Below are 16,881 nucleotides of genomic sequence, written 5' to 3' on the forward strand. Positions count from 1 at the left end.
TAGTCTCTATCAGCTCCTGAGGGAAATATCTGGCTCTTTAGCTGCTAAATGCTCCACCAGCACGTCTCTAACTTTGTCTGTCAGCTGTTTTCTTGTTGTGTACAAAGGATGGACAAGACAGTAAATGTGCCATAAAACCAAAACTATGAGCTAAGAGGTTAAAATATTCCACTGAGTTGCAGAGTTGGTAATATTTCTGTTCTTTAAGTATGAGCGACATCTTTCACAACACATATCGTCATTTGATCCATTGTTTAAAGTCTTCTACACACAAAAATGTGTTTTTCTGTGTTGTTCCCAATCGTAGTTCAGTATTCAACTTACAGTAATTGAAGCGGTGCTGTTAAGGCTGTTAAAAAACAGCACCGATAGGAAGAGAGTAACACCTGCGCGCTTATTCCAAAACCACAATTTATATAATAAATTATATAATAATTATATAATACTTGTAGTGAGGGAATTTAATAAAGGTGTTAAGTGTTTTTTCCTTGTATGTGTTCACATGCTCGGCCAAAAAAAGCTGATTCTGATAGAACAAAAAAGTTGTAGCCGTGATAGTAGACGATGCTTAAAAGTCTAAGAGATATTCCCACGAGAGCTGAATCATACAAAAAAGAAACATCCTCTTGTGTTTGTTTCGGTTGCTCTTAAACTGCTGTTTATTTTCTCACGCTTTGCCTTTTTTATTTTTGTTCTGTGCTCACAGGAAAACTATCAGAGCACTACAGCTCTGACATTTGCACTCCTACGGTACCGGCTGCTTGTTCTCTCCGGTCATCTAGGAATTGAAGGTTATTCTGCTGCCGCTCTACATGGAAACATCCGTGGATACCCAAAAAAGAGAAGGGAAAACATCACACTCTGTAGTCACGATGTTTGAGGAGTTTAGAGCCTCAGAAGTGAAGTCTGCTGGGAGATGTTTTCATTGACAGACAGGCTTTAATGCGTCTTTATGAATAATGTTTGGATTCACATGATGCTGTGATGAAATGGGAAATCCTATAAAATGAGGCATTTTCCAGGGTTGGTGACTTCATCCGATGCAGCCGACACCGTCCTGTAGTCATGACCTTCAGAGAAAGTGGGCCATAAAATTTAGGCTGTCCTCTCTAATGTCTCATATTAGCGGGTAGTGGTTTGTGACGAACATGGTGGCCCCCATCAGTCCTTCTAAAAGACCTTCCCTACCGTTGAAGTAGGGGGAGGGATTATGGGGTTAAACCTGAGTGAAGAACACGTCTGTCACAATCTGAGCAGGAAAAGGAAATTTTCGGTGTAACTGTGTGCATCGCTTGATGGGATTCAGAACCTCACCGGTCACTTACACGTCTTCATTTAGGAAATAGAACATGTCACAGATAGCTGGTTACCTGAGAAGAGTGTAGCAGACTGAATAGAAATAGAAATTGCAGAAGACATCTTGAAAAGGTTTCTCCACGATCCTACAACCCTGCACACACATAAACGGATGTGGAAGTTGTCCGGGTTTCATTTTTCAAGCCGCTTCTGACTTTTCAGAAGTTATATGCTACGACATGTGAGTCATTATAGTCTCAATCTCTAAATTCAGACTAATAAGTATGCTGCTGGTCATTTTGGAAATTATTGCTCTGTTAATAAGATTTGAAGACTTATAGCTTTGATGTCTGCCATGTGGGTGTTGATTGACAGCTGTGATTGACAGTTGAAGTGAATCTTTCTCTGTGATTTATTACAGAGAGAGAAAACTAAAAGGAGAATGAATATAGTGGACACAAACACCCCTCCAATGTGATGATCATGTTGCTCTGTGTCTGGTACTATTTGATAATATTTAAGCCGTAAAAACTTTATAGATTGAATCTGTTGTGTACCTTTTCCTCTGAGCAGCCAGAAAAAAAATGAATTGATGCAGCTTTAAAGAGTAACTTTACACCCCCGTCTGACACCTGGGGGTTAAACAGACTGAACCAGAGAGGGCAATAAAACACAGCTTCTCAGCCTGGTGTTAAAGCTGTGGTTCCTTTTATAGACGGGTCCAAAAAACAACCTTAATTGAAGTGAGTGGGAAAGACCCTGAAGCTCTAAAAACACAAAGTCAATAAAAAGACTTTTATTAACAAGGAGTTTAGATCTAATTGCTAATATGTTAAGTTATGTATGTTTAAAAGAGACAGAGATATTTAAAGAGATGGATTTGTTTGCTTTACTGACAGGTGTCAACTTTTAAGCTAGCCTGAAATTTGGATTTTTAGCTGCAGTAATGGACTGAATTGACAGCAAGTGGGTTTATGGGTGTGAAGGTCTAGAAACAGCAGGGTAACTCCTGAACACCTGAATTAATATTCAACAAAGATTTGAGCTGTCTCGTTCAGCATCAGACCAAATGAGGTTGGTAAAAGTTTTCTTTCACGTCGCCATGTCAGAGGTGCATCATTCAAACACCAAATTTGTGCACATCAGACTTTTCCAACACAGAAATTAAAATTGAACAGAAACTCTTCCTCTCAGAGCTGCGTGACCCTCGACATCCTTACTATTGTTCTCCTGTAATGACAGAAACCTGTGAACTGAACTATTATTGCTGCCGCACTCCTAAATCACCCTGGGCGAGAGCGTTAGCTAAATACAGAAAATGTAACAAAGCAACAACTCAGCTTGAAAACACTTTATGGCTTCTATAAAAAAATAAATAAATCCGTTTGGAGCAGCAATCTCATTACGTAAATCCCTACTGGCACCTTTAAAAACATGCGGACACTGAGTGGATTTGTCCACTGCAGCGTTTTTAAATGAAAAGTAGCTTTCGCTGGGTCGTAACACGTCGACTCCGACAAGTGCCTCTTAATTTTTTTTGTACGTGATAGCAAAACAAAAATGTTTCATCAGAGCCTCGGTTAAGTGCCTAAAAAAAAAAAAGTACTCCAACCTCAACCCCCTCCCACTTACAGACGCCTATCCTCCTCCTCCTGCTTGCGGCGCTGCTCTTCCTCCTCCCTCCTCTTCCTCTCCTTCTCCATCTCCTCCTGGATGCGTCGCAGCCGTTCCCGCTCCTCCTCCTCCTTCTTCTTGTTCTGCATGGCGGTCAGCAGCTGCTCCGAGCGGATCACCAGAGCCTGGTAGTCGTGGTCGATGTCGATCCGTGAGATGATGGTGTTCTGACAGACGGACAACAGAGAAATTCATTTATTATCATGTTTCTGGATCTTTTTTTCAGTTTCATGTTCATCCTGGATTTCTGTTTTATGTGTCAGTTAGTTCTGTTTTTCCTAAATCAGAATAATGTGTCGTTTTTAAATGTGTTTTCCTAGAAAAGAAACAAGAAACCAAAACCAAACAAACATAACAAAAAAGAAAAGAATAATAATCTTCCTCTGTGGACTATTTAACTTCACTTGTCAGAAACGGACAGCTTGATAAACACAGTTTCTATCTTTTTCTCTCGCTCTCTGTTTTATTTTAATCAATCATAACACAACAAACTGTAGCCCGGACCAGTTCTGAACATTCGGATGTTTCTGGCTACAGCTGGAGATTTTTGGAACTATAATATATCACACTTGTTAATATCCTGTTCTGATGTGATTGATAACATTGACCAAATTCCTGAAAAACACCCATAGCAACCACCTAGCAACCTACTCCCAACACCTGCCCTTTACACTACCGTATATGGCCAAAACTATATGGACGATAGCTTAATTAATAAGTCAATCAACAATAATTAACTGGAAAATATTTTGATAAAATTCACCAGTTATGCCTCTCAAAAAGTCAATATTTGTTGATTTTCTGACTATTCCAGGGAAGTAAACAGAATATCTTTGGATTTTGGACTGCTGATTGACAAAATATAACATTTTATGGACCAAATTATTGATTAACCAATTATGAAACTAATCATTAGTTGCAGCCCTTATGTAGACATATAATTTAGTATACTTATGGTCTGGCTGTGGCCTGTTTTTCATGGTTTGCTCCCTTTAGTTCCTATGAAGGGAAATCTTAACGCCAGCACATAGATACCACCTAGAAACACCTTAGCAACCATTAGTGTTTAGCTTCACCCTAACAAATGTTTTGTTTCAAACACAAGTAAAATCTTCTTCAGCAAGTTTATTTCCTGTTTTTCAAAAGACAAAAACACCCTAAATACCTGAGTTTACATTATCGAGAAAAATCAGGTGATATGGTTGTTAATTACATCTGTTTATGCATAGTTAACTATACATAAGTATACATACAACCCATCAAAGTTAACTTGACAGCATATATAATCCTAAAAATCTTCACGGAAGTTCTTCACTGTGATTAAGGGGACGTCAGAGCTGCAGACACAAACATCAGACTTTAACATCTCAGCTGGTCCTCGCAGAAGCTTAAAAAACCCTTTGAGAGCATCAGGTTCCTCTCAGTTCACCGTCACCGTGTTCTCAGGCGTCGTCAGAGCACTGAAACCGACGGCTGGAACAGACAAGCGGGGCGACGGTGTAAACCTGAGGAGGGAAATACGCATCTGCTGTCACCGCAACCTTTTTTCCTGAGACTGCCAGATACTCCACACAACAAAGCCGCAGGGTGGAGTTTGATGTGACGGGAGAGTCTCACTCAGAGTCCCTGAGACCAGTCCTTCTAATACCGACATTTACTGAGGCGAGACCTCAAACCTCAATCGTTCCTCTCCGGTAAGAAAGTGGGAATTATGGAAATCAAAAGAAAAATAATCTACTATAGGACATTAAAGATTCATGACATTCATAGCGAAGATTATCTCAAAAGAGGGCGGACTTAAAGTCAGAGGAAGCACACGATTTAATCCAGTTCAACAGCAAATATTATGATAATGAGAAGTGAAGAATCCTGACCATCTATCAGTTTGGGTGAATATCTCTGAATCATACACTCATAACGTCAAAAATCTTGGACTTAAATCCATCTATCTTCTTATCTATCAGCATGAGAAGTTATATAAACTGTATCTAAATGTTTAAAAAATTGCTGTCCATCATTCCTCAAGTGTAGGTGGTACGTTTGTCATAATGGTGGATATTCTATTTTTGAAGCTAAAGTCTTCCTGTGTATGTGTCTTTCAGAGCTTTTACTGAAGGATAAGGCAGAATTTAGGCTTTATGTACAGTTCACGGTTGACTGCAGAGCTTCAACAGCAAACTGTCTGTCTAACCCACCTTGATCTTGACGATCAGGGCATCAATGGCGCCGTCCAGATCCTGGACCTGCTTGCTCATCTCCTGTTTGCCCTCCTTCAGCCCGGCCACCACCTCGTTGAAGCGGTCCATCCTCTTCTTCAGGTTACGCACCTTCACCAACCCGTCGATCCTAAAGCGCAAACACACAACACAGTGAGAGGAAATAACGTCTGAGGTTTTTCAACTTGATTCCTACAGTTTGTTTCTAATGTTGGGGAAGTTGGTAGTTTGGAAGTTTGAATTTTATTAACTCAAATTTAATTTTCTTTTTCCCTTTTCTCATTTGTAAATCAAATAAGAATAACTGGGAGCATTCCAGTAGCCAAATGGTTACTGCACATGCCACATAACAACGCTGGTTCAGTTCCAGTCAGGTACCTTTGTTACATGTCATACCAACTCTTTCTCTCCCCTTGTTTCCTGTCTGTCTCTGTGCTGCCTGCTGTCCAATACAGCCAAAAATGCCACAAAAACAATCTTAAAAAAATAAATAAGCATAATTGCAAAAAAAAAAAAAACAAGCCGGGAATTATTTGTCTGAAACTGGAAGTACATGCCGAGCCAGTAACAACACTGCGATGACTTATACAAATACTTGGGAACAATATTCTGACGTGGTTATACGGTAAGATCCTGACCGATCCTGTCGCTGTGTCGTCATAATTAATGATCATTAATAATCACTCACAGCAGTGAACCAAGCATATACACAACATACTGTAGATACACAGCCATTTATCTAACTTGACTGTTACTGAAATTTAAGGGGAAAATAACAAACACTGGAGTTCATGAACGGGGAGGGAAATTACACCAGCCAGCGGTTTAATGCAGCTAATTTTGTTTATGGGTAATAAGTTCACCTACCAGTCACTTAATCAGGCAATAAAGCTTCATTCATTTACTCTGCCCGCTCTGTTGTAGAGCTGACAAATGACTCGTATAATGATTTAAATTATGATTTTGGCTTCTACGCTTAATTTAAACGTTTAAAAGTTCCCGCTGTGGTACATCGAGTGAAGTGCTCGTCAATCAAAAGTAAACTGACAACTGAAGTCACAACCGAAGTTTATTTCAGCCGCGCTCAGTTTAACTGGTGTGAGTTGTGGCTGCAGGCGAGAGATTTCAACGCTGAGCAGAATGACTGTGATCATTTAAGCCGTAATCCTGCTGTCCGGTTTATACTGCACTCTGCTGCAGAGGTGTGGACTAGAGTCATGTGACTTAAGCCGCAGACAGACGAGAATCAGCCAGCGCTTCGTGACTTCGCTTGAACTTCAGGCTTTTGACTCAGGATGGTTTGATATTCTGCCAAAGATGAACAAAAAACTTAAAGCCAATAAACTCTTCATTTTCCCGACAACGGTGACACTTTGAATCAATCAGACATCTGCTGTGAGATGAGGCAAACATCAGGCTTACAAATTAATTCATTCATTAATTAAATGATTGTCGCAAAAATAACACACCGAAGAACATCTGATATACGGCTGCAACTAATGACTGTTTTCATTATTGATTAATCTGGCGCTTCTTTTCTAAATTTATTTGATTAGATGTTTAGTCCATGAAAAGTTGAAAGATGGAAAAAAAGATATTGCATTTATAATTTCACAGAGGCCAAGATGTTGTCTTCAATTTTCTTGTTTTGTCTGACTAACGGTCCAAAACATGAATATTTTTAATTTACTGTCACAGATGCCAAAGAAAAGTAGCAACTCATCATTTGAGAATTAAAAACTTTTGGCATTTTTGCTTGAAAAATTATCAGATTATCACAACAGCTAATTGTTGCAGCTCTAACCCAATCATTTTACTTTGAGTTGTTATGAAATTATTTGAAAGGATTAAATACAATTAAAAAAACTAATTATTTTTCTAAATGTTAACATTTTAAATGAACAGGGAGTGGATAACAACTGCTTCAACACTCAAAACATAAAGTTTAGGACTCAGACTTGGCTATGAACTCAGTGGTCTTGACTTGAAACTTATCTGTGACTCACAAAACAATGAATTTTGTCCCAACTTTGCTCTGCTGAATGTAATTTGCCTTCTCATTTCATGTTTGTCACCCATGTTGCTGCTCACTAAATCTCAATCTCTGCCCAAAACTCCGCCCCAGTCATTAATAAACCACCCAGCTCAGCTACCGTAATCACACACTCCACCTCATCAGCGGCACACTCCAACACAATCACACAGCCTATTAGTGCGACCCAGCAGGCTGCCAGATCAGACTAAAACCCCCCGCGGGGGAAAGAAAAAAAAAAAACAACACCCCCCACCCCACCCCATCCCCTCTCAGTCGACAAATATTGGAGGTAATAAGCAGAGCTGCACGTGTTGACACCCGACTGTCTGAGTAAATAAGTGTGTGTGTGTGTATGTGTGTGTGTGTGTGTGTGTGCCAGACAGACTGACACTGCTGAGCTGTGAAAGTGGCAGATAATGAAGAAGGAGAGGAGGAGAAAGATAAGGGCGATGGAGCGAGGGAGGAAGCGGAAAGAGCGAGGAGTGAAGAGAGGAAGAAGGAGATGAATGTAATGAGGAAGGGAAGGAAGGAAGCAGAAAAGGGAGGAGAGATAATGAGCAGAGGGAAGGGAGGATGAAAACCGAGTGAGAGGAAGATGAAGAGTTGAGGAATGACAAGCAAAGAGGAGGAAGGGAGGAGGAAGATATGACAGAGGCAGAGACTAGAAGGAGAAAGTGAAAGAAAACAGAAGAGAGGAGAAAGAAGGAGTAAAGAGAGGAGCAGGTGGAGAAAGGGATGGAAAAATGTAGGATCAGAGGAAGGAGAGAGTTGAGAAGGAAGGGGATAAGAAAAAAGAAGAGCATAGAGAGAAGATGGGAGAAAGAAGACAGGAAGGAAGAGCAGAGAAGGGGGAGAAATGGATGGATAGTAAAAAGGTGGAAAGAGGGACAGAGTAGAGTTCAGCATCTGGACAGTTTTGTGTAACAGTTCAGGCTCAGGTAAGATCTAGAGAAAGATGAAAGACTGAGAAAGAGACATAGAAGGAGGATGAAGAGATAAGAAAAGACAAAAATAGGGGCTGTAAGGATGAAGGGAAGGAAAGATAAGTGGGGTAGGAAGGAAGGAAGGAAGGAAGGAAGGAAGGACACCCACCGAGGCTTGTGCTTCCTCTTGCAGAGCCACATCCGAACTGTCTTCTGCATCTTGATACAGGCGCTGGTCCGGTACAAGATCTTGTTCTTCACTGTGAGAGAGAGAGGAGAAAAGAAAAATACAGTCAATATCCTGTAATTTTATCCTCTAAATGAGGTTAAATTAAACATTAATCTCATTAACTCATTCATCCTTTCTCTGACACTTATTGTGATCACACTTACAGAAGGCTACCATGTTGGTCACACAGCTTTTAAAACGGAGAAATTTTGTGGCAAATTAAATTAATTCCTATAAAATCCCTGCGCTTAGTGGAACTGCTTGCAGGGGCAAAGAAAATCTGCAAGATTTTTTCCCGTTAGCATCCGAGCTAAGCTAACAACTTTTCTAACTAAACTTGTCAAATGATCGATGTTGTCTAAACACAAGCAGTTGTATACAAATGTTACATGAATAGTTTAACCTGAGCAAAAGTTTAAATCAGAAACTATGTGATAGAAGAACAGGTAGAGAAGACTAAGACTCTGAACAGATATTTAATGACGGTTATTGGTTGACAACCTGAGGACGGAAAGTGCACAAATACACATTAGTGTATTTTTATGGAAGATCTTAAACGCCCAAATAAAAATAAATCAAACAATAAATTAAAATGAGATACAATTGTTATTGTATTTCCTTTTTACAATATGTATGCAGTTACTGTGTCATAATTAAATGAAAAACGTATGTTAAATGATGATTATTTAGCCTTTGGTCTTTAATAACTGAATAGATTGTTTTTCATTGTGACATGAATTTTTCATGCCGCATTAAAATTAAATCACAACTCAGTAAACAAAGTGAAGAGGTTGGATTGTAATAAACACAAATTGCTGTCATTAATTTTCATGAGGAGGTGCGGGGGAGCTTTTTCTTAGAAATTAGAGGCATCATCAGTGCCAGAATGGAAAATGATAAATTATCCGACCTCAGCGTTGGGGTGGGGTCGTGGGTGGGGCTTATCTGTGCCGACAAGATATGATGGCAGTCAGACAGACAACCTTTCACGTTAAAGCGGTTTCCATTTAATTATGACCCACTAAATGTGTACATAAAAAAGAAAAAATATATATAAAAATATGTAATGTATTTCACTTTATTTCACTGTTTGATTTGTTTTTATTTAGGCATTTTAAATCTTCCTTATATTTTGATAACATACAAGCCCATAATCTTAAAAGGTGTTTCATTTTTAACCATCCACTTGACTGCGTGAGATTGGATTTTTCTAATATCACACTCAACCCATGGATGAAGCAATACTTGTTCTTTTTTAATATTACTTTTTTCCCCTGCATGCTTTACCAGTGGGTGTATTTTTATGCCAATATTAGTAACTTGAGAGTTTTTGATCATCTGCACTAAATGACACATTTTGGACAGTACAAATTACAAACCAATTAATTCTAGAGACATAAATAGACTATCATTGGTACGGGCCTGGCTAGTTTCTGCCTCCAAATATAGCAGAAACTAATAACAACTAAATAAGTTTAAAAAACTTTGTCATTTCTCTTGATGTTTAGCATCTGATTCAATTTGTAGTGAATAAAGTGACTTGCTCTCATATGCTAATATGGTTAGCTCTCTGCTGTTAGCATAAATAGTTCATTTCTTTACAAAGCATGCATTATTAATGATTTGATTTCATCCCTGGGTCTAGTCTTTGGCTACATAGATGCTTTCTTTCTGTTGTGCTAAAGGAGAAAGTTTGAACTGAAGTGAAGTGAAGAAAATTAGGGTGAGAGAGAAAAAAGAAGCAGAGCAGGAGAGATGAAGGGTGAAAGATAAATAGAGAATAAGATCGATAACATCGCTACTTGCTGCCAAATTCATTTAATCTTGTTATGACCTCAGAATATTTAACTCCTGCACCATCACTGACACAACTATGAATTTATGACTCTGGGTTTACAAAAACACACAGCGCTGACTGGTTACACTGTATTTAAAAATCCAATCTGTATTTTCTGGCTTTTCAAGCTGTTGTAACATAATAAACCCTGCGGACTGGGCAAACGTATTCATTTTTTATGCGATGATATGATGTTATGCTTTGGCAATACTAGCTTTTCGCTTTCTGCCGATATAGCTCATTTTCAATTCGATCGATAAAGAGAACAAAGAGCGGGAGACGATAAGGATGGAGGCAGAGATGGAGTGACACAACGAGGGAGAAAAACACATATATGAAGAGACGAACAGAGAAAGAGAGTACAACAACAACTAGAGAAGAAAGAGAGTGACTAAGACAGATGGAGACACACCAACAGAGAGAGAGTGGTGTTATGATAGCAATGAGCAGCCTGCAGTGACTGACATGAACTCTCCTCAGACACTGCAGTGATAAACACAAGACAGCAGACAGATATACCACTCCTACAGGAGCTCAACCCCACATTATTAACAGCAGTCTGCCTCTGCTGCACGAAACACAGTCTCCCCGCTGCAGACGCCGCCCGTGGTTTGTTTTGTTGTTGTATTGTACCCTGCTCCGTCCACAGGACCCCTGGGTATTCTCGTGAAACCATCTGTGCCTAGTGATGCGTCTCCTGTTTGCATGATAGGATTTCCGACATGTCGGCAAAACTGAGAACAAGTGTATTGAAGGTGATGGCTATTGTAGCTAGAAGCATGACCGGATTAACCTCCTATGGGACTCTGGGGTGAAGATTTGTTGTTGGACCCCCACTATACATGGTAGTACTCTAGCGCTGAAATTATTACATGATTAACCAGTTTTTAAAGGGGACATATTGTGCTTTTTGTGCTTTTCTAATATTTATTTCCTGTTCTGATGTCAGATGTCAATCATGGTTCCAAAACTTGAGGAGAACATATGTAGAAATGCTCCCTGCAAGTCAAAATCCAGGGCTTCAACCTGCTATGAACACTGCGTAAGCTAGTTTTTTCTGCCTTGCCGACGAGCAGATGTCGGCTCATTGCAAATGCCCATAACCGGCCACTCGTTCTGTAAATCTTTGTTGTTGCTAAAGTTCTTGCATGTGTTGTTCACGTTGTCCACTCTCATATTTCGGATCGGATTTTGGCTCAGACATATACGGATGTATTTGAGAAGTTGACGTTTCAAGTAAAGAAGGAGAAAAAAGTAGTGAAATCCTGCTACTATAGTTTGTTTATGTAGCCTCTAGAGCCAGGGGGAGCTTCCTGTAACTGGCCAATCAGAACAGAGTGGGCTCATCGGGAGGCGGGGCCTTAAAGAGACAGGAGCTAAAACGGCCTGTTTCAGACAGAGGCTGAACTGAGGGGCTGCATAGAGGGCCCATATGACATAAATAAGGAGTTTTTAACTGTAAATCATGCAATTATATTCCAGTCAAGCCCCAGATTTAAAATACAGACCTGGAAATGTGTATGATACATCCTCTTTAAGCAAAAATGCCAAAAATTATCTGATTGCAGCTGCTCAAATGTGAATATTTACTAGTTTCCCCAGTTTTCCATCATAGTAAGCTCAACATCTTTGTGTTTTTGATCGTTGGTCAGACACAACAAGTCATCTGAATATATTCACTTGGGCTTCAGGGGATAATGATTTGCATTTTTCACAATTTTCTGATGTCTGTGAAGATTCTCGGTCATCCAGGTCATGGTATATCCAAAAGTGTTGACTCGAGAGCAACGGGAGTTTTTGTAGATTCTTGATGGCCTCTCATCCAAAAGGCTTCTTCACTTCTGACTCTGACTTCTGTAGGTTTGTTTAAACCTTCCTGGTTGCCGAGGTCACATGTTGTTTGTTAGTCCTCTTGTCTGTCATGTGGCGGTCATTAGGAGTTCTTAGAGTCACAAGAGTCCAGGAATGAATGGATGTTAAACTGCCTGAGAAGGGATAAAAGGACACTTCCCAGGCACTTACAATGCTGTCCTTTCATCACGTCCCAGGCAGAGTTGATGCAAATTTAATATTTACTAAATAGAGTTTCTACCCAGCCAAGGCTGCTTTGTTGCATAAAGCTCTGGGTTCAGGATGGGTTCAGGGTTTGTGTTGTTATTTTCACATGCAATTTATTCAGAAACGTCTCCTTTTGGCTCTCTGACTGTGTCAATCATCTACATCCACTTGGAAAGCGGAGAAGAGAAGGAGAGTAGCCAATATGTAAATGTGTGCGTAACAGATGAAATAAAGCAAAACAGTAGCTTTGGATCTCACAGCTAAATCGTCAACAACTTAAATCTCAGAAGTGAATAAATCAATAGTTCACAATGTAACTCAGCTTTGAAGTATAGCTCCAGATGACAGCTGTAAGAAATCAGGAATTCACTCAATTTCTCACACAGATATGAGTCAGCTGTTTCTGAGGTTTAACATTGGCTCAAGGGGATCGCGTTATAAACTTTGCTTTATTGGTGTCTTGAGGGAGTTTTTTTTGCATCTCTTCATTGCTTCCAACTGTTCTTGTTGTATCTCTGGCACACTTTCCTTCTTGGCTCTTGTCTTTGCATGATGCTTCTGCAAGTGTTTCATCAAGTTTGTGGTGTTGGAAGTGCCCCCTCGAAACAATATTTTTGCACAATTATCTTTCTGTTGTTTGACATAATGATGGCAGAGGCTGCTGTTGTTGTCTTCTGACATACCGCTACTTCCCTCCACATAAAGTTTTCATCACTGGGTATTGCAACTTTATTTTTTCCTCATAACATGGGGGTGTTTTTGGTGGATCAACACTGACTCTTGAGTGTCAGATCTCCACATCCCTATCAGTAAAATATTCTGCTGGCTGCTTTATTTATGGAAAGAGGGGCACTCAGTCTCAGCTTATTAAAACTGCTGCCGAACTACTTGAGTAAAAATAGGAGTATAGCAAATAGCCAACTTTTTGTGTGGTTTATAGTATCTTCTATGTATTTCTGAAATCAAAATGTGCTCATTTTCATTGTTTATTTTAAGTGTCTATCCCATTTTATTGCTTTACATACACAGATAAGGTTATTATTATTAGTAGTGAGGTACTTTTTCCCAGCCTTATGGAACTTAACTTTTCATTATCAGATGAAACGGATAGAGACCTACCATTGTTATATTCAATCATTTTTCCTGGATGTTGTAACCATGGTAACACTGTGATAAAACCCTAAGGATATTTTCTGATGAAATTTGTACAGAAACCTGTGCCCAGTCTGTCTGTAGCAGAACAGATGCCGCTTACGTTTGATGACGGACAGCCCGCACCACTGGACCTTCTTCCAGCGGCTGTGGATGAGCCACTTGTTGACCTTCTTCACCAGCTCTGCCAGGTGGTCCGGGTCCGACTTCATGATCTGGTCAAACTCTGCAAACTGGACACAGGTTGAGAGGTACATGGTCAGAGCTTAAAAGTAAAAGAACAAGTTGCCTGGAGCCTGTTTGTCATGATAAAATGATCTAACTTGACACAGAACAAACTACCATGTAATTGTTTTTTTTAAACCGCAACAGCTTCACATCAAGGTCCCATTGATCAAATCCAAACACGTTACCAATGGCTGACATGGCTGGCTGTGACATTTGTGACTCATCAAATCCAAATCAGCACTTTGGCCGCCCTGCATCAGCTCCAGCACAAGTTGGTCATGACTGAATGGCAAAGTGGCTGCAACAAAACTTGGTTGTGGTTCAGGAAACCTCTGTTCCTGTTCTTGTACAATACAACTCGCTTGAATGTGGCGTTGATCACTACAACCCGAGAAATACTAAATGATGTTAATAAAACACCAGATGGAGGAAGTATCTGAAAGTCAAATAATCCTGTTGGTGGTGTCAACAGCTTACTTGAGGTAGTAAAATATGTAATTTTATATCATGATATTGTTGGATATTTTGATACAGAAAAATTCTGGAAGTTTAACTGAAAACAGTATTTTTTGATAAAAACCACATGGGATTGTCAGTTTTTGGTACCTCCGGTTAATTAAATAACTGGGGCCTCAATTTATATTGAAAATCTTGAACTACCATTTGAACGTGAGAAAAAATTAAACACTCAATCTATAGCGATCTGTTTGAATTCGAAATTCACAGTGTGAGTAACAGAGTAACAGGTTGTGCTGGCTGATGTGCAACATTATGTTGTGCTAATACAAAGTGAAGAAAACTAGTGAGCCGTGCTTAAAGAATAATCATGACACCAAACCAGCTGAGAAGGAATGCATGTAACACCTGAGATGGAAAATTTGCAGCTAAGGCTGATGCTGACTGTAAATCCCAACTGCCTTTCAGCAACATGTTTGTTTATCACTCAAGTCAGGCAGCGGAGGCACCAGGTGTGAACCAAACATTTACTCACCTGCTGGGGCAAAAAAACAAACATTCCACGAACGCCATTCATCTTTCTCTGCTGCTTGTATTATTTTGCCATGCAGTTAAATAAACAAGGAACAATCTTGAACTAGTATGAAGCTACCAGAAGCAAATATTGTACGTCTCACCCTTTTTCTCATGGAAATGAATTGGGAGTGAAAACCGGTGTGACTGCGACGTATTTTAAGATTATGACCGTGTGGGTTGTATTTGAAGCAATTTGAACAAATTACAATTTGAACTACAATTTTTGAAAAAGTTGCAACTATGCAGCAGCTACCACGGCTTGACTTTGAAGCCAATGTGGAACTATCTTTAAGTACCACCAACGGCTGCTAGATGCTCCAACTGACTGCCATTCAAAAAGTTTTTTTGTCAACAAGTCACTATGATCTCAATGTCTGAAATCAGGCCCTATAATAAGCCCTCTAATTATTTCTCTGTTAATAAGATTTGAAGACTTATAGAGGCTTTGATGTCTGCTGTGTGGGCGTTGATTGACAGCTGTGATTGACAGTTGGCTCACCACAGTCAGACTACTGGCGCAACACTATATGTGAATACAAAGTGACTTTCCATATCACATTGATGCAAACTTAAATAAATGCTACAATATATTGCCATTAAGCAGTCCTGCGTAGTGGTTTGCAACACTGCAATACAATATAACTTGATAACATATATCAAGAAGATATATGAACTGTATAAACTATACAGCAAAATCTCTGGTGGTTGACAAATCTTCATTTTTTTTGTGGTTTATCATCATATGGCCAAATCCCATTCCTATACATTACAGATATAATATTTAAAAGATAAACCTCCCGTCACAGTAATATGGATTAATATCTGTTGTCAGTGAAAGTTCACTTCATATTTCAGTAAAGCATGGCCAGAAGCATAAACAAATATCAGCTACAGTGGAGTCATTGTTTCCTCTTCTTTATTCATGCGTCTTTTACAACAAAGTCAGGGATCATAGCAGTGCTCAAAGGCACCTGAGCAAAGAAGCAAGTAAAGCAAATGCATCTCTATTATTCAATTAGGTGGAGCAAAGTTATGGTTTTGCTGCCCCACTTTTTGACTTTTTAAAAATAAACTTATCATCATACAGTCCCCGCAATCAGGTGATTATATCTAAGCAGCCTATATCAATAATCATTTTACTATTTTCAGCAACTGACAAAAACAATTAATAAAAAAAAAAATCACACACTTTTGGACCACCCTTTGAGTTGGTTCAGTCAAACCTGTCACTGATCCTTTGCCACAGCATGATTTGGCTGTCAATCCACACAGGAGACTGACTATTTACACAAGTGAGAAACACACCATTTACCTTAACTGTGATCATTGACTGAAAATAGAACATTGGAAAAGATATGCTAGCGAATGTTGAATGGACCTTCCTCCAGCCAAACTTTAAATTAGCTAAAAGTAGGATTGTACTGTCACTGAAATGCTGAACCGATTTGCGAGTCAGTGTTAGCTAACTTTGCCAGTCCACCCACCTAACGTTAGCTCGTAGATCGGACAACATTTGGCTGTGGAGATTGGATGTTCGCGAAGGAGCCTAATCAGAGTCAGCTCTCACACATTGACCGTGAGACTCACGCAATTGACACTCTGCAAACACTTTCATGCCACACATCCATTTTATAACACAGTGAAGAACAAATTGGTAACTGATAGCATCACAGTGTAAAAAGAGGATACTGACAGTGCACTGACAGACAAGACAGAGCAGCACAGTGCAACGGCAGCACAGTGCAGCAGCAAGTTATTCAGACCATCGCTCTGTCGCTCTGAAACTTTCTTGTGACTCCCAATAATAAGTTTTTAAGTTATGTTAATCCAGGAGGTTAGGTGGTGTAGAAATAGAGGAAATTTAAATTACTTGTTCCAGCCAATTATGCATCTTTCCAAGTTTGCTCCCCCATCTGAAAACATAACCAAGTGCACATGCCAGCACTGGTGAATGCTTTCCAACACTTACTTCACTTGATTTGAAAGTCTGCTGCGAGCTGCTCTGCGATAGTGTGGCTGACATTTGTTGATGTGTTGTGATTGTGTCCTCTGGAAACCTCTGACTTCCAAACCTTGAGAGTCTGCTGCTGCCTTAATAATGAACGAAGTTGCCAAATTCACATTGTTATTTTCTCAGCGTACGTGTCCAGATTTGATTTCTGACAAATGTAGCTTGTGAGCGCAATGCTGTTGAACAGCTG

The 16,881-nt window shown here is 39.6% G+C and overlaps 1 protein-coding gene across 1 annotated transcript in view; it reads right to left on the reverse strand.

Moving 5' to 3' along the window:
- myo6a (myosin VIa) overlaps positions 1–16,881 on the reverse strand; it is a 168,968-nt gene that overhangs the window by 39,103 nt on the left and 112,984 nt on the right. The window contains exons 23-26 of the mRNA XM_042391332.1: positions 13,524–13,653; positions 8,314–8,404; positions 5,166–5,316; positions 2,929–3,137 (exon numbers count right to left, since the gene is read on the reverse strand). Coding sequence (XP_042247266.1) covers positions 2,929–3,137; positions 5,166–5,316; positions 8,314–8,404; positions 13,524–13,653 — 581 coding nt within the window. The remainder of the gene's footprint in view (positions 1–2,928; positions 3,138–5,165; positions 5,317–8,313; positions 8,405–13,523; positions 13,654–16,881) is intronic.

The sequence above is a fragment of the Thunnus maccoyii genome, chromosome 17, assembly GCF_910596095.1.
Source record: "Thunnus maccoyii chromosome 17, fThuMac1.1, whole genome shotgun sequence".
Lineage (NCBI taxonomy): Eukaryota > Metazoa > Chordata > Actinopteri > Scombriformes > Scombridae > Thunnus > Thunnus maccoyii.